The sequence below is a fragment of the Podarcis bocagei genome, assembly GCF_964188305.1.
Source record: "Podarcis bocagei genome assembly, chromosome: 15".
NCBI lineage: Eukaryota > Metazoa > Chordata > Lepidosauria > Squamata > Lacertidae > Podarcis > Podarcis bocagei.
In genome coordinates this window covers 3,284,926-3,303,584 of record NC_138141.1, presented here as the reverse complement: position 1 = coordinate 3,303,584, position 18,659 = coordinate 3,284,926, and the positions used below count along the sequence as shown (strand labels likewise).

The window sequence follows — 18,659 nt, the reverse complement described above, 5'->3', positions numbered from 1 at the left end:
GAGGTCGGGCGGTGGCATTCAACTCACATTTATTCTGCTCCTAAGTTATTCTCTGATTGCATCAAGTTGGATGCAGTGACTCAAATGTCTCTCATTAATTTATTACATTTATATCCCACCTTTCCCCCAAGGTCTCAGGGTTGTACACATTGTTCTCTCCCTCCCCTTTTTATGTTCATGTGGTGAGAGCTAATGACTCTCCAAGGTAATTCTGTGACTTTCATAGCTGAGTAGGGATTTGAACCAGTGTCTCCCTAATCCCAGGCCAAGCATGTGTCTAATCCATTACACCACACTGGCTAATTTCCCAATGGAAGAAGGCCTGCCCATATTCTTCAGCCATGGAGAGGGCATACACTCCCTGGCCAAGTTTCTAGTGGGAGATGCACAGTGATATCATGACCTGGTCAGTTTGGGGCCTGAGTAAGTGGACTATTGCTGTCCTGTTCGCTGAATTACTTGCATTCAAGCATGTCTTCACTGTAAATCAGCCTTTGTCCGCCTAGAACCCTCTGGACACTTTGGACTCTGCAAACTCCTGTCAGCTCTAGCCAGCCACAGCATCTTGGGAGCTGAGGGGCACCAGGTTGACATCCTTTACCCTCAGTGAACCATGTGAGAGCTTTATGGATCTCTAAAAGAAAACTCTTGTTATCCTCATCACAAAATGGCAGCCTTCAGGTGTCCTTAGGGGAAGCTGTTGCCATTAAACTGGGTACATCAGTGCCCACAGCACTGTAGCTTAAGCCTATTTCTTTCACAGTTAATGTGGCTGAAAGTTTGCACAATCATGAGCAATGGGATAAGATATTCCAGTGTGACTCATAGCACATTTCCATGAATTCCTTGTGCATATTTGGGCATTATTTACAGAGCTGTAGGAATACACATACTCTCTGGGATGCAGTGATGGGATAACAGTGTTCTCAGCAGTTGCCTTAGTAGATTGTCCAACCACAGTACAGTGGTACGTCGGGTTACAGACGCTTCAGGTTACAGACTCCACTAACCCAGAAATAGTACCTTGGGTTAAGAACTTTGCTTCAGGATGAGAACAGAAATTGTGCGGTGGTGACGTGGCAGCAGCAGGAGGCCCCATTAGCTAAAGTGGTACCTCAGGTTAAGAACAGTTTCAGGTTAAGAATGGACCTCTGGAATGAATTAAGTTCTTAACCCAAGGTACCACTGTATGAATCCATCTTTAAAACTGCTATCTATCTATCATCTATCTATCTATCCATCGAACGATCTATCTATCATCTATCTATCCAGTTGCAAAAGTGGTCCAGGAATTAAGGGATGGTTTCGTTGGTGATATCATGGGCATTAACCAATGATTACTCGTAACAACTGGCCCCTCACCCCAATTCAGAGTGAATGGTGCAGGAAAGCAACAACCACGTTGAACCTCTTGTTTTCCAAAGCTTACCACTCTAGAACAGAAATGCAAGTTTGTTTGTCAGTAGGGAAGATGTACTCAACTCAAGCTACATTTACTACTCTTAAAAAGTTGCATCTGTCTTCAGTCCATCAGAGCAACATTTGTACTGTAATGATGCAAGTGTTCCTATTGTGCAAGGCCTCGTTTATAGCCTCCCTCCTGTTTTGACCTGGGATGCTTTTTGACTGAGGACAGCGTATGTTCCATTTAGTGCTGGAAATGGCAAGGCTCTTGGCAAAACACTTGCCACATTCTTGTTCAAAATTCTTCTGCTCAAGCCAACTGACTGCTGAGCTGGCTGGCTTGGCTGAACTTGCAGCTCCTTGTTTCTCTCGTGCTGTCTGCTATTCTTGCTATGTAGATGTTAAATGTGGACAATTCCTTTCCGTTATATAACTGTGACTTGTAACAGATAAACTACCCAAAGGAACATACAGTACAAGCGTTGGTTTGGGGTTTTTTTTATATATAGATGAATGTTTGATGCTGGTGAAACTGGTTAGCAGCACTCCTGGAGATTATGGATCCATGATCCCATCTTGTATAAAAAAGCTGCCACACTTTAATGCATGGGTAGGCAAACTAAGGCCCTGGGGACGAATCTGGCCCAATTGCCTTCTCAATCCAGCTCACAGACGGTCCAGGAATCAGCATGTTTTTACATGAGTAGAATGTGTCCTTTTATTTAAAATGCACCTCTGGGTTACTTGTGGGGCATAGGAATTTGTTCATATATTTTTTTCAAAATATAATCTGGCCCCCCACAAGGTCTGAGGGACAGTGGACTGGCCCCCTGCTGAAAAAGTTTGCTGACCCCTGCTTCCTACATTCATAGCAGAGATAGAAATTGCAACACAGGAAGCATGATGCCATTTAGGTTGCAGACAGATCTATGGAGCTGGATTGATTAGCCCCGGCCAGGCACTTCCAACTTCCAAAAGGTTGCAGTCTGTTCCCAGTATAAAAAACTGGCAGTGATCTATCCATTGTCATTGGAGGGAGCAGGAGCATGCGCGGGGTGCAGTGGGGAAGGTGGTGGCTAATTGGACGTGGGGGGGGGAAGGAAAGGGAGGCAAAAGTTCTCTCCCTCCCCCAAGCTGCTCTCCCCCCCCCCCCAGCCAGCCCTTTCTCTCCCCCCGCTGTCAAAGGGAGCTGTGCAGTTGATGCGGATCCGGCTGTCACACACAGACCAGAACTGACTATTGCTCCAGCTCTTTCCCTCTAACTATCTGCTCAACTGTCTTAGAAACTATCCTTTTATTCTCCCTCCCAAAACACTGGCTCCACCCCCTTTTGGTAACCAATCAGACAGAGGCTTCAGCCCTCTGGTGTAATTCTGAGGCACTGCATCACCAGACTCTGGTCTGGCTCAGCTGTCCATCACACCATCATTTGATTCCAAAATGCATCCACAAAACACCTGGGTTCTGTGGGAGAAGGAGGTTTTTTTTCCTAATGGAATTTCAGACCAACCTAGCTGGGGTGGAGTTCCTGGAACAGCCCTGTTATCCTGTAAGTCATCAGAGAGTGCATTTATTTCAGCACCAAGAATTGCTCTATTTGTTTTTTATATAGAAGCATGGATTTTCAGTCCTCTAACCTTATGGTGGAGTATGTACATCATGTCCTTGGATGAGGAACCTGTTTTCAGTTTATTTAAAATATTTCCTATGGCTCGTAGCTGTTGATATTCTTGTTGGATTTGGGGGCCTGAAGGAACATGAGATTTAGATACTCCTGAGTGGGCATAGCTGGGTCTCTTTTTAATTCCAACTTTTCAGGAGCTGGAATTCAACAATCATTATCATTATCAGTAAAGGCTGAAAAGATGAGATCTTTATACCTGATACAAAATTCTGTCAAAGAAATCAAATTAACCATGCAAGTTCATCTCTTCTCCCTCCTTCATCCAAATTTAGAAAATGTGCACAAATGTGTTAGGATTACACAATCTCGTCTGCTTCAGCTAATCATAGGGAGGGGGCACAGAAGCTCCTCTTGACCTGTCGACTGCTGAGAAGCCTAATCTGTCCCTTTAAGGCAGAGTTAAAAAGTAGAAGGCCAAGAACTACCTCATATTCCTTGAAGCGCCCATATGTTGGGGGAGGGAATTTTTTTAATTTTATTTGCATTTTAATGAGAAATTACCTAATTCACATTTCTGAAACCAGTATATAAACTGAAAACACATCTATTCTTCAAGATTCAGCGTTCCCCAAATTTTGTGATGCAGATCTCTGACCAAATAATTTGTATCAAACTGTGTATATTAGGATAAAGTGTACATCAAAATGGATCGTATTTGGGATTCTTTACAGAAATGTGTACATTTGTCAAAACTGCATACACAAATGTACATTTTTTAAAAATCACTAAAATGATGCGGAATTTCATTATTTTTTTCCAAAAAAGAAATAACAAATTGCTGTGAAAATGTGAAGAATTGAATTAAAAGTTGAAAATGTGAGAAAATGACTCCTCTGTCCCCACAATGAATCATGCCCTAGGTTGCGGCATCACTTAACCATCCCTCCTTCAAAACAATGTGTGTTTTAACAACAATTTGCCACCTCCAGTAGTGTATTCAGGGAAATTGCATCTATAAACTGAGTTAATTTCATCTCCAGTTCCTAGTAGGGAGCAATTTGCTCCACGTTATCGACAGCTGCCTGTGACGGTTACATTCCTATGAACTTAAGGGTTTTCCCCCTTGGTCTTTATCTTTCAGTTTCCACTGGTGAGGTTAAAGGGAGGAGCCAAGATTGGCGAAGGTCGCATTGAAGTGCTGATGAATGGGGAATGGGGAACTGTTTGCGATGACCAGTGGAACCTCGTTTCTGCAAGTGTGGTCTGCCGAGAGCTAGGCTTTGGATCTGCCAAAGAGGCTATTATGGGTGCAAGGCTTGGGCAAGGTAAGCGTGCGTCCTGTTCAGGAACCTTTAGAGTGGGCTGTCAGGACAGCAAGATGAAGAACTCAGTGGCTGAGCGCCTGCTTTGCGTGAAGAAGATCCCAGGTTCAATCCCCAGCACCTCTGGTTTAAAATAAAGGGACCAAGCTTCTAGGGCTGGGCAGCAACTCGGCAGCCCTTGGAGAGCTGCTGCCACTGAGAGTATTGACTCAAGATAAAAACAAAAACAGCTAAAAACATTAAAAACCATCATTGGAAAAATTAAACACACACACATAAGAGAGAGAGAGAGAGAGAGAGAGAGAGAGAGAGAGAGAGAGAGAGAGAGAGCGCCATACAAATAATTACAGTAAAATAGCACAGTATCAGCCTTTCATTAAAAGCAGTTGGTTCCCAAAAGCCTCTTGGGGCAAGAAAGTATTCACCTGCTCGTGGAAGGACAACAAGGAGGGAGCCTGTCGAACTTCTCTGGGGAGAAAGGTCCATAGTCTGGAGCATCCACTGAGAAGGCCCTCTCCCGCACCCCTACCAAGTGTGCCTGTGAGGGTGGTGGGACTGAGAGAAGGGTCTCCCCCAAAGATTTCAGGCAGGCTCATATGAGGGAATATGGTCTTTCAGGTAGCCATGTGGGCTTAGGTATAGGTATGTAGAGAAGATAATGTCAGGTTAGAGGGCAAGTCGTCTGACCTGGAACAAGGCATCTTCCTATGTCCCTATGCAGTAGCAAGACCATGGTCCATACTCACAGATATTCTGAATACCCACAGAGGGGTGCAATGTGTGTCTGTACAGACACATATTGATCTCACCTGTGGGGGATCTTATCAGTGGAGGCTGGGACATTCAGCCTTGGGGAAGTTGCAGCTCCTGCTGTCACTGCAACATTGTCCTGCATTGCAAGTTTTGTTTTTCCTCCTAGATGTGAATGACAACCACTTGCTTACTTGATGGGTGCACTTGATCCCACCCCAGGCCTGGGTTCAATGTCTTGATCATGCTAGGAAAGAGGTGGGCATCTTTTCTGGCCCAGATCTGCATTCCTTTATGGGCCACGTCCAGGGGGACATATACCAGCAGAGGATGAGCCCAGAGGCAAAAGAGGGCAGAAGCAGAAGCAGCAAAACGGGTGGGGCGATGAATGTGGCTCCTACCTTTAGCCAGCAGGAAACAAAAAACAAATTTTTGACACACAAACTCCATCCAGGCAAACAAGAGGCATTATCAGCCCCAAGGATATGTTCTTGGAGTGCTTTGGCCTGGCTGGAGCAGGTCCTTAAACTGAAGAGAGCAGCGTTATCATTAACTCTGATAATGCCTGCATGGAGAAGTGTGTTTGTGTTGAACAGGGATGGGGAACTCTGTGACTTTCCAGGTGTTGGTGGACTACAGCTCCCATCTTCCCCGGCCATTGGCCATGCGGCCCTGGGCTGATGGGAGTTGGAGTCCAACAGCATCTGGAGGACCACAGGGATAGAAAGTAGCCAGCTGTGCACGGGGTAAAGGTTTCCAGGGCTGCTCTACCCACTTTTGCCTGTGGCCCCATCCATCGCAGGCATGTGGCCCCCAGCAGGGAGCGTGGTCCTCAAGCTGGGAAAGAAGGTTCCTTGCAGCTTTGTGAGGCAATCGTTTCCATGGACTCTTCCTCAGCCCCCAGGCCTGTATTACTATCCACTACCTAACCAAAAACCACACCATAAAACATAATGGAAGGGTGAGATGCCTCCAAACTGTGTGGTTTTGGGTGAAGGAAAAGGAAAAGGAATAAAAATGTATGAGACACACTGCAGCTCTCTGGAATCTTAAAAATGCAAGCTTGCCAGCCAAGCAGCACACAAGAGTTCTCTGATGTGAATTTAATTGCAGTTATGGCTGCAGAAGTGCCAGCCATCACACGAAAAGGTTTGGCTGCCACGTGAAGGGCTCAAACGTGCTGCCTGCTGCCACATTACACAGTCAGACCCTGGAAACTCTCTCTCTCTTTTTTACCGTCTTGGGTGGCTGAGCTGAAAAAGACCTCTCTCTACCTGAGGCCTTGGCAAGTTGCTGCTGCCAGCCAGAGCAAGCAATATTTAGTTTGATGGATCAATGCTGTAACCAATAAGGTGGCTTCATATGTTGGGGGCAAAATGTTAGCATAAATGAATTTGGGGCCTTTCTTAAGTCCTTAAAACCCATCCAGGCTGGATATGCTTAGATTGGAGAAGAGAAGATTAAGGGAAGACGTGATTGTGGTCTTCTAATATCTGAAGGGCTGTCATAACAGAATATGGATCAGACTTGTTGTCTGTGTCTCAAGGCGGCAGGACTAGGAACTGATGGGTAGAAATTGCAAAGAGGCATATTTCGGCTGGACAGTGGGTGATGCTTTCTAATAGTGAGGGGTGTTTGACAGTGCAGCAGGCTGCCTCAGGAATTTATGGGTTCTCCTTCATTAGAGGTTTTAAAACAGATGCCAGACAGCCCACTGTCAAGGATGCTATAACTGCATCCTGCGTGGCAGATCCATCTCTAGGATTCTTTGATCTGGTAAACTGGGGATTTTCACATCAGTTAGTTGGCTCCAAACCCTCACATTATGGATTGTATACAACTAACCTCTTCTCAGAGTAAACCCATTGAAATTAATAGACCTAGGTTAATCATGTCTATTAATTCAGTGGGTCTACAGAGTATGCCATTAGTGAAAGGCTATAACTACAGAAATACACCTGCACATGCAAACACTCGTATAGTGGAGAAAGTGCTGGACTTGAGAAAACAAGGACTCCAAGCCCAGCACAGCAATGAAACACACTAGAGGATCCTGAGCCGGTTACTGTGAGGATAAATGGGGAACAACCCCAGACATGCTGCTTTGAGCTTTTGTGATGAAGAATAGAATGCGCATGTGATAAATGCATCTACTGTATGTGGGTATAGGTAAGTTGCACCCTCCCAGCCTATGATACATTTCTTTGACTCCTGGAAAAGCTGCTTCTTCTTCTCCACAGTCTCCCAAACAAAGCCTCTCTCCATCAGAAGGTGGCATCTTCTGATTCATGGGTTCTTGGGACAGGTGTTGGCTCAGGCACTTTGCCCTTGGTTGGAAATGTTTTGCTTGGTCCTTAAAAAGTCAAGAAAATCACAAACTTTTTTTTTAAGCCAGAGGTGCCAGGGATTGAACCGAGAACCTTCTTCATGCAAAGCAGGTGTTCTGCCACTGGGCTGTGATTCCCTCCCTGAATGGGAAGGGTAGGTAGGCCTGGATATCTGAATCAAAACTGAATTGTGACAGTCCTTTCCAGTTGCTTAGTCTGAATGGTAGCACCATTTTCTTCCAAAGCTGCCAGCATTAAATCCTGGGGAAAGAGTTGGCTAGCTGGAACCCTGAACCAAAGCCCCCACACTGCCACTATTTGTTGCAGGTCTGACTGGTAATTAAGGAATGGCTAGACAATGACCAGGATGTGGGGGCCATTGCAATATGATAGTTGGGGCATCAACTCCTGAGAGCCTTTTGCTCCCCCCAAATATATTTTGGGAGGGGGCCAAGCCAAAAAAACATGGGGTGGAGGAAGCCGAGTGCAGAGCCAAGCATGGCACAGCTTCAGTGGCCGGCGGCTTCTCCTCTTGCTGCTGCTGTGGAGAGGAAGAAGGCGGGAAGCAGCCCCCAGCCAAGCACAGTGTGGCAGCAGCAGGAGAAGGAGGAGCTTCCAGCCATTGAAGCCACGCTGCCAAAGCGTTTGGCTCCACCCCCTGGCTCTTCCCGGCTGCGCCCCCCCCCAAAAAAAAACCTGCCTTGCAAGTTGGCACCTCTGATGAGAGTCCATGCAAACAGACAGGATGTTTTTAGTAGTAGATGAATAACAGTTTGATGGGCTATCACCAAGAAAATGAGGAGTGGGTACAGAAGACAGGATGAGGTACAAATTGCACAAGCTATTCAGGGCATGCTGGATACCAAGAAGCAGGCCCAGAAGCCGATTCACCCAAAGGCCTGTGTTGCCTTAGCGCCCCCCGGTTGGTGCTTTATCCCAGGTATATCCTGCAGCATGTTTTTGACACAGTAATAGCGCATCAGTGGTGGATTTATTCTACTTTGTTGGTTGTTCTGTGATATTCTGTAATATTGTGCCCAACACTACCACATTACTGTTCTTCAGAGGGGCTGTAATACAACAAAAGCAGGACATACCACCCACTAAATATCTGTGGTATGAAGAGCTATGACATCTAGGCAGCTGCCTACAAGATAGGCACTCACTGGAAATGAAACACTAAGGCTGCACCAAAACCTTTGCAGGGTTTTGCAAATAATATTTGTCAGGGCTGCCTCAGGTCTCAGCTCACAAAAGACCAACGCCAAGTTCTTCTTATATACAAGGATGTTTATTGCAGTTCATTATTGGTTCCACAACCGAGGCGTGCAGCCCCGCGTCTCTTTCTCCTAGACATTAGAAGTCCCCTCTGAATCGGTCCCTCCCCTACACCAGTTTAATAAGCTAACGCTGCTCCACCTTTTTCTCTCTTTCCTTTTCCGCAGGGTCTTTCTGCCCGCCGGGGTTCCTCCCTTCCTGCTTTCTCCTGAAGCGGAGTCTCCAGACTGCTCCTGCCCCCTCCTGCGGGCTTTGGGACCTGGCTCCTCCTCCTCCGGGCTCCCTGTTCTTCCGCGCGCCTCCTCATTTGAACTTGGCGCGCGCGCCCAACCTCTAACCTTCCTCTTGACAGTTATGCTACTCCCCTCACTGCTTTCCTCCCCTTCCGGGAGAATGGCTTCCTCTGAGCCCTCCCCTTTCTCTGTCGCCGGAGCTGCTCCCTCTGACACACTGGAACCTCCCCCTCCCTCGCTGCGCTCTGGTGGGGAGGCTGGCCCTGATTCCCAGCTGCCGCTTTGGGGTCCCCTGCTGGCCCCCCGCTCCTGACACTTTCCCCCTGGGGCTCCCCTTGCCCTTACCACAGGCGCCCCCTTCTGGGAATCCTCTGATTCGCTGGAAAGACTCATGGAATCCCCTGCGTCATTGCTATCCTCTTCCTCACTATCCTGGGATTCCTCTCCATCGCTCTCCATTTCCTGCCTTCCCTGTGCCTCTGTCCCTGTACCCCTGACAATATTGAAAGCAGAACCACGTGTGACTGCCCCAATAGCATTGTGAGCACAAATCATCATGAATGCGTTAGAGGCTAAGGCCTCTATTGTATTGTAGGGGCCTACTTCAATGCCACAAGACTTCTCAGTAAACACACATAGGTCCAGGCTGCAACAGATTTATTGGAGAAAGGGCTTCAGGCTTAACAAGCAATCAACTTTGGCTAACTAGGTCCCAGTTTTATCCATGTTAAAGTGGGAAGTGTGAGTCATTCTACACCCAAAAAACCAAATACATTTTTTTTAATGATAAAATACTTATTCAAGCCTTATTCAAGCTCAAAACATCCTGTGGAATCCTTTTGTATCCTCAGAAGGCCAAACAATCTTGGACTCCTCAAGCAGCCCACCTGTATTTGAAGTTACTTGTTTTTCTGTTCTTTTATATTGCCCTGGAAAAAGTATCCTAGTTCCCACTGAAATGTCAGAGCTTGATCAAGTGCAGCTTCCTGGCGGGGAGGAAATTGCCAAAAGTGCTGGGTAATATATATTTTGCTTCCAGTTCCCCAGCTGAAGTTTATAAATGATGGAGAAGTGGAAAGTTGGCCTTTCTTTTCCTTCTGGCCTCTTTATTGTAGCAAAATAAACTACTGGAAATAATTTCTCAAGCAGTTTTTAAAAAGTGGCAAGAAGCATTAGCAGAAATCCTTACTCTGTAGTCTTCTTGGGTTAGTAGCTGAAGTTTCTAGATCTTGGGATTTGATAAGTCTAGAGTTCTGAAGTATGATATCTGAAATCCAAAGTTTCTTCATCTTACTTGCTGTAGAAAATTGAGAATGTCTGTTTCTTCTTCAAGGTATGGGCCCCATTCATGTCACTGAAGCAAATTGCAAAGGATTTGAAAAGTCTTTCACAGACTGCAAATTCAGCACCCAGTTAGGAAGTTGCACTCATGAAGAAGATGCTTCTGTTAGATGCAATGTTCCAGCTATGGGATTCCAAAACCAGGTAAGGAACAGAGCTGTCTTGTCTATAATGGGAGAACAATTTTTCTGCTTTTTTTGGTATTTGTGATATTTTCCACAAGCAACAGTTCCCCTACACAAGCAAGTGTGAAAATAAACTCTGAGCTAACTCACAGGAGCTAATTCACAGGAATATTTCAGAAAGCCAGCACCCTTTTCCACAGCTACTGCAAAAGTTGGAAAGTTCAAACCATGCTGACCATTTTGAAATGTCACACTAAACCATAGTTGAACATGCCAAGAATGAACCTAGATGAGTTCAAGGGAAGGGCTTGCACGCTGCCCTGCCTGCCTCTCCTCTAGCATGGCTTTGGCTTCCAATTTCCCTTAACCACAGTTTAGCTTGCCGTAGGTATCCTAAGCTGTAGCTAATGTTTACTGTGGTTTTTTAAAAATAAAACAAACTAGCTTCATAACCCATGACCAAAGGAAGAGAAAAGAGGTGGGAATAAGCAAACCTAAGGCTATCCGAAGTAGGTCTTTGTTATGCTAAACTAGGGTTTAGTATGACATCAAAACTTTCCCACTGTGGATGAAATCCAAAATCCACAGTTCCACAACAGCTTTATTAGGATCAACCAAAATGTCAGAAAGTTTTGAGCAAGCTTTTTGAATTCTCCTGCACTTTTCATCACACAAGATGTTGAACAAAGTGGTAGTAGGAGGGAAGGAAAAACATGGCATGGTCTTTTTATCCTCAAGGCTGCAGTACTTAAGCTGGAGTATAGAAGGAGTCATGTAACATTAACCTGAATGCAGAGCTCTCCATCCCTTGCCTGGTCATATCAAGATCCAGAGCTCAATAGTAGACAACAGTTGTGCATTCTGAAGATCTCAGGGTTGAAGTCTTTGTATCTCTAGTCAAAAGGAGGTCTCCAGGATGGTGCAGGAGAACTTCCAAGCAGATTGTGCCCATGGCTTTCTGATCAATGTTACTTCCTTCATCAGGTATGCCCAGTTCTATTTTTCTAGAAAAGGAAGTGCCGGAACTCACTATGGGAACCTTCCTCATTGTTTTAGAATGAGAGGTGCCAGAACTGAGTTCCAGTGAGTTCCGGCTGAAAAACCCCCTGGGTATGCCACATGTCATGCATTGATCATTAAGTCCAAGAAAATAGGCTTCTTTCAATTTTAGAAGCACAAAATAGTATAGCCACAATCAAAATGTCCAGAAGAGTGCTGGAGGTTTTTACTCTGAGCTATTCTGGACCTAATGGTCAGGGGTCCCTTTACCTTTATTCCCCTTCAATCTAGAATAATATTTTTGGGATACAACTTGCTTGTTCACTAGGATTGCTAAGGAAACACAAGGGATGTGCTTTGGGCCAGAAGAACACTTGGGAATGTCTTTGTGGATTTGTTGTTCACCTGTATTGGAGGGATCATAGCAGCAGAGTCGTATGGGTCAAGGAGCTAAGGGCAACTCCAGTCTAGGCTGAAGCAAAGGACAAAATCTATTACAGTCCTATGGTTCATGGTGCTAACATATTTGCAAATGGGCAGCCATTTGTATTTGTATGAGACTCGTTGTCACCCTCATAACATGTGTTTGTGTATTGATAATGCTGTTCTGCAGAACAGATCAGACCTGGGGTTGGTTCAGAGCAGGAGTTGCCAACCTGTTGCCCAAGGTGGCTAAGATAGCTTCCAATGGCGTCCCTGGGCAGATCCCAAGACTGTGGGTTTTCTGTTCTTTTTTAAAAGTTGGTCTGTAACCTTCCTAGCGGTCTAGAAATAAAGCTATGGGGCAACATGTGCAGGTCCCTTCCAAGCAAATTTTGTGAAATGAAGAGTGGTGTGGCCACTCACATTCTGCTTGCAGGCTCCCCACTGACATCTGGCTTCCAACTAGGAGAACAGGATGCTTGACTAGATGACACTTGAGTCTGATGCAGCTGGGCACTTGATGTGCTGCATTGCAGTACTATATTGGCAAGATGGCAGCCACTTGAAGAAGCCATCATGTGAGATTCAACCTCACTGCAGATGTTCAAATAATGCATTTGTCAATGCACAGTAAAAGCTGGATCCAGTGCTTGGCAGCATGGGCCCACAGATGGCTAGAGACCAATAATGTGCATAGGCTCTTCAGGTAGCTACTGTGTCCCCACCCCACCCCAAGGTGATGCTTTAGACTACTTCTTAAAAGTGTTACTAAATATGTATTTAGTTTTAATGAGAATGAGAAGAGGTTTTGCTCAGCCCTTCACATTGAGGTCACCTTCAAATGTTGGCTCAAGATCTTGGCTGGCAGGCAGGCCACTGAACTTGTGGGATTTGTATCCTGATCATTTGGCCAGACTCTACTTGTTCCATTCACTTTAACATCTGTGTTCTTTTAGGCCCAGAGAGCAGAACATAGAGCAGCATGCTAGTCATTCTTCAAGATCTGTGCTTCATAAACACTCCTGTGCTTCTCACTGCTGGTAGCATTAAAACTTTCTGAAATATGCAACTTTAAATAACACTAAGGAAGCTTCCTTATACCAGACAATTGGAGGTGATCTGAAGCCCTTCTCTAACTTAAACATTTGGGCCCATCTCTGTAATACTCGGCACTAGAGATTCCTTTAGGAATAGATCACATCAACATCTGCTTCAGACCCTCAGCCAAAGAGGCACTGCAACTTCTGTAATGTACTGTACAAGGTTTTTCTTAAACCCAGGTCCCATGTCCTGGGGGAAGGGGGCAGACTCTGAGACCTGATCCTGAGGGGTGGCCAATCCACAAGTCTGCTAAAATCAAAAGTAACAGCAAAGTTCCCAGGCTAATGGTACACAGCTAACGGTAAATTAACCACCAATCAATATGCCATTGCAATTGCATTTGCATTAAGGGGGTGGGGGACAGATGGGCAAGGAAGGCATTTAAAAGCTGTTCCTATAATGAGTGATGTGGAGAAGTGGAAAGTTCAGGAAGCAAAAAGTCAAGCAACTCCCAATCATCTCAGCCCATAAACCCACTGATGAAGCATTAGAGCCAATTGTAAAAGGTTCAATTCATAGTTGTAGATCCCAGAGGAGGCCTGAAGGTCGCTAAATCCAGCTAATCTCTAAGTGAATGGAGTGCCGCTCTGGACACTTAAAGCTCTGATCATTATTGAACTTGAGAATGTTGTCACACATCCCAGCATAGTGACCTTGCCCATAGTTCTGCATAAACTATATCAACATTGGGCTTATCCGCACCTCTGTTTGCCCTGCTGCTTAACCACTGAATTGGAACAAACGGCAACTGGGCTTTCTCACAGGTTGCATTTTGTTCCAATTTAGTTCTAAAGAGCTGGCTTTCCAGGGGAAAGCAGTGGCGCAAAGCCAAAACTGCTCAGCCCTGTGCCTAGAAAGCACCAAACATGCGAAAAACCACTCAGCCTTGTGCTTTCTAGGAACAGGAAAAACAGACGTGTGGATGAGCCCGTTGTGCAATTCAGCCATTAAAAACCAGGGGTCTTTGGATGATTATCTGGATGCTTGCAAGTCAAGTAGAGACAGAACTGTGTTAGCTGTTAGAAATCACATAGGCCAGCCAGGGAGGTGCTACTGACTTTTAATAAGTTAATTTGCCTGGGACTGTTCTTGCTGCATTTCTCCTTTCCCCGTTTTAGTGCTCTGTGTAGAATTGCCCTGTGCACACTTCCTTGGGAGCAAGCTGCATTGAACTCAATGGGATTTACTTAGGAACATAAGAAGAGCCCTGAGATCAGACCAAAGGACAGTCTAGCCCAGCACAAGGGCCAGCCAGATGCTGCTGGGAAGCCTGCAGGCCCTGAGCAGAATGCTTCCCATTGCTAACAAAGTATTCAGAGGCCACCACCTCCGACACGGCAGGCGGCACAGAGCTGCTATGACTAAGGCTTGTCCACACTCTGGTTTGTCTTTTGCTTTCTTAGAACTGGCATCAGATCAGCAGCTCTGGACCGAAAGGTTTTCATATCTATTCCAGCGCAGCAACACAAAAAACCACTTTCTACCTCTGTCTTGGCACAAACAATTTGATTTGAGTTTCTAAGTAACATGAAAAACAGGACCAGTTTGTTTGTTTTTTGGTGACAGGAGCTATCACTTTTTATTTTTCTTCTTTTATAATTTACAGATACGTTTGAGTGGTGGCCGCACGCCCTACGAAGGCCGGGTGGAAGTCCTCCGGCAGCTCAACGGCACACTCAAGTGGGGCACAGTCTGCAGTGACAAATGGGGCACGATAGAAGCCATGGTCGTCTGCCGCCAGTTGGGCCTTGGCTATGCTGCCCACGCCTTCCAGGTATCTTGATAACTCTTGGCTGGTTTCCTAGTGGGCCAATTTTACCTAGGATCCAATCTGAACACCAACCTACTACATGGGAACCACTTATCATTTCTGGCTGTCTCCGTCTCTCTTTCCATGCCCCCATACTTCTGCATTATTCTCTCCTTCCTATCTTCCTTTCCTTTCTTTTAAAAAGTTAGAAAGAAAGACAAAATGGTGGCTGTGTCCCTATTGTAGGGATGGGAAACTGTGGCCTCCCAAATATTGTTGGGCTCCAGTTCCTACCAACCTCAGTCCATTTGACCAATGGTTAGGGGTGATGGGAGCCCTAGTTCAATGACCTGGAGGGCCTCAGGTTCCCCTTCCTTTGCTAGGGGCACACTCACCTGTTGGTCTACAGTGCACTGAGGTTTTCATATGCATGACGGGAACCACCTGGAGCTTCACATGGCTGCAATGTGTACAAGCAGCACAGCTGTCAGTAGACCTTAACCTCAAAGGCTCTCTTAATTCCAATAGCATGAGCTACAAGCAGCCTTAACTTCTGCTTTTAAGGAATGTTCCAGTCATACATCAGAGAATCGTAACCTCATTTGTATTAAAAGTTGGCCAAACTAGGGAGGCCTAAAATTATTGGACCATGTGAGATTTGAAATGGGTCATGAAAACTGAACATTCATCTATACCCAGATAATCCAGTTCTTCTTTAAGAGCAACTTGTACCCATGGGGAGAAAGTAGTAATGTTGGTTTTAGGTCACTGCAGGAGAGTTACAATGTCTTTGTGAAATAAGCTATATGGTCTTACAGTATTCACTGAAAATTATTGAAGTATTAAAACAAGCAAATGTGGTAGAAAGTGGACAGTATAATAGCTTTGCAGCAACAAGTAAAATGTAATACAGAAATGAAAGAACCTCAGGAGAATGTTTAAGATGAAATCATGTCCAACCACACGAGAGAAGATGACCACCCATATTTTGGTGAGTGTTTTTGGTTGGGATGAGGAAGGTACCAAATCCACAGGTGGCTGCGCAGAGCTAGTCCCATGCTTGTTAAGAGGACACACCTGCCTTAATATCCACATTGCCTGAAGTCTTTTCCCTCCGGGGCCTCTGGCTTCAGTTTCCCTGTCATCAGCTGCCATGGAGCTTATTGATTAATCACATTGGTATCCCACCCTTCCTCCAAGGAGCTCAGGGAGTTACATAAATGGGGATTGTTCTATTTTACGGAGAAGTGTCAGCAGCTCTTCCCAGACTCAGGCCCCTCTTTTTTGCAGCCACCCACTTATTTTCTGATATATTTTTGAATGCTGTGACAAGGCCCTAATTTCCTGGGTCATTTAAGACTTAAATTCACAGTTATTGCTCATTACTTTATGCTGTACTCGAGCATTTTCTGCTCAAGGAAACATTGCTATTCTTCATCCACGCTTTGGGTTTCCTGCCAAGGGGGCAACTTGTGCTTCGTTCTCCTCTGCAGAGAGTTGTGCAAGCTGCAACTGCACTGGCCCCCTGACCTCAGTGGAACCTTCCACTTTAGCTGACCCAGAAAGTTCACAACACCTGGTTCCTTTCTAGCTCAAAGCTACTGTACTTTGAGGGGAAATGCATCAAAATGCAGCATTTCCTAAGAAAGGACCGGTTAGATGCTAGATTAGCAGTGAGAGAGCACTGGGGGCAGAAGGAGCAGGGCTGCATCCACATCCTTTGACATTGCTCAGACATTATGCAGAACGCTGCTGGGAAGTGAGGTCTTCTTAGATGAGGAATTCTGTTTTGCAACAGTACCCAAAAGTGGAGCTCCCTTTGGTGACCCCACCCCACCCCCAATGTGTTGCAAAAAAGCACCAACTGTTTCTGGGACATTTCCCCAGGAAATAAGCTGGTGCCAAAACACACCTTAATTGCCAAGGCTAGAGGAGGTGGCAGCAAGGGGAGCTAGCGCTACAGTCTGCTGTGTGTTCCTCTTAAAACTGGAGCTGGAAGGCCTCGCTTTAGAGATTTGGTTTATTTTCTTGTGTGGCTGCCAACTCCTAGTTCAAGAGTTGAGGGCAACTGCATCCATGGAACACCATGCTTTCTGATCTCTCAGCTGTGTTGACATAAGCAGGGCCAGTGCTGTTTGATGTGGGGCATTTCCTGTGGCCAGGGCTACTGATACTTGCAAGAGAAAAGGCTCCTGTGTTCCTCCAGGCTGCACCCTTGATTGGAATATACGGCGACCCTTGTGTGTGGAACAGGGCGCACCCTATGCATATGTGTGTGCAGCCGGTCAAGGGGGCCATTGGCAATGTAATTAACTAGACCGTGTGTTGCTGCAGAAGTGATGGTACGTACAGTTCATTCACCCTTCAGAAGCATATCCCTTTATGATGTCCTCCCTGCCTTGGATCTTGCCCTTCTTGCATTTATACCGCATGTTGCTGAAGCTAAGGAGCAGGGCACACATTTTGCATGTAAAAGGTCGCAGTTTCAGTCTCCATCAACTACGAGAAGCAGGTAGCGCTGGGAGAGAATGCTGTTTGAAATTCCAGAGAGCTTCTGCCAGCCAGTGTAGACAATACTGAGCTTTATGGACTGATGGTCCGACTTGGTATAAGGCAGCTTCCTATGTAGTAAATACAGGAATGTGGGCTGCCAATCAGATATAGAGAAAGCCAATTTCAGTCTCCTGTAAAAAGACCTTTAATTCTCATGGCTGAAAGTGTGAGGACATGCATAATGTCTTAACAGCAGTCGCGAGGGGTCCTTTACCAGAGACTTCACAATGTGTCTTTTGCTTGCCAGCGAGTTCAGTGCTGACTTAGCTGTCAGACTTCACAAACACACACACAGGCCTCTCCTGCATGCTCAGCAGGGGTGCCATTTAGGGGGAGCCGAGGGGCCAAGGACCCCCAAGGAAATTTCAAGGAGGGGGCTGAGCCCCCTCAGTATTCCATGGTGATGTGCATGCACCACGCAACACACTTACATCACTCATGCACACACTTCCCTACATGCTCATGTCACACGTCAAGTCGTGGGGGGGGGGGCTCATCGGCACGTCCCATGATCAGCATGCCGTGTGGTGTGCGTGTTCCGGCACCCCAAACCAGTGTGCCTGATGCTCAATAAGATGGTCGCATACGTGATTTCTCAAGCATTAGAAACCATTAAGTTAAAAGTAAATCTGAGCCACTCAGAAACATTTCAGTTCAAAAAAGCCTTAAACCAAACGGGAGGGTTTTTTAAAAAACAAAAACAAAATAATGTTAAGAACTAAATGAGGTGTTTGTGTGGAACTAAATAAAAAGGAAGGTATGCTAGCAAAAAAAAATTTAAATAATAATAATGTTTTAAAAACTGCTCCAGGAATTGGAGTGTTAGCGACCTCACAGGTGCTAGACAATAGGCTCCATTCACAATTGGCTTCTCATAGAATCTTAGAGTTGGAAGAGACCCCAAGGGTCATCTAGTCCAGCCCCCTGAAATGCAGGATTCTCAGCTAAAGCATCCATGACATCCCTTCTTTCAAAACCAAACTACACTGAAAACTTCACTCCCAGTCCAAAAAAAGTATGTTAGCATTGCATAACGGGTGCTTTCAAAACAGTCCCATTGCTATTGATGTGGTGTTCATCTTTTCAGGGTCTTATCGTAACTTTCAATAATTTCCAATACTTTACAAACTATCTCCATGGTATTAGTTATAAAAGTGCATCTTGGCTGCAGAGTGAGCTTTCTGTTGTCCTTCCAAACACACAGATGTTGCAAGGGAGGCCTCGTTTATATAACAGGCAACAATATTATTGTGGCAGCACTTCTGACTCAAAACAGATCATGCCGATAAATTAATAGATGATTTGTGGTGTTCAGGGTGGAGTTGGGAATTCAAAGCTTGGCTGCCCAATTGCTATAGCAAGTCCAGAATCATTGCATTCGCAATGAATTGCATCATTAGACCACCAGATGAGGAGGAGGAGGAGAGGC

The 18,659-nt window shown here is 45.6% G+C and overlaps 1 protein-coding gene across 1 annotated transcript in view; it reads left to right on the top strand.

The window, feature by feature from the left end:
• Positions 1-18,659, top strand: part of LOXL2 (lysyl oxidase like 2) — an 81,523-nt gene that overhangs the window by 43,519 nt on the left and 19,345 nt on the right. Inside the window, exons 6-8 of the mRNA XM_081171665.1 lie at positions 4,170-4,353; positions 10,272-10,423; positions 14,534-14,701. Of these exons, the coding sequence (XP_081027791.1) occupies positions 4,170-4,353; positions 10,272-10,423; positions 14,534-14,701 (504 nt within the window). The remainder of the gene's footprint in view (positions 1-4,169; positions 4,354-10,271; positions 10,424-14,533; positions 14,702-18,659) is intronic.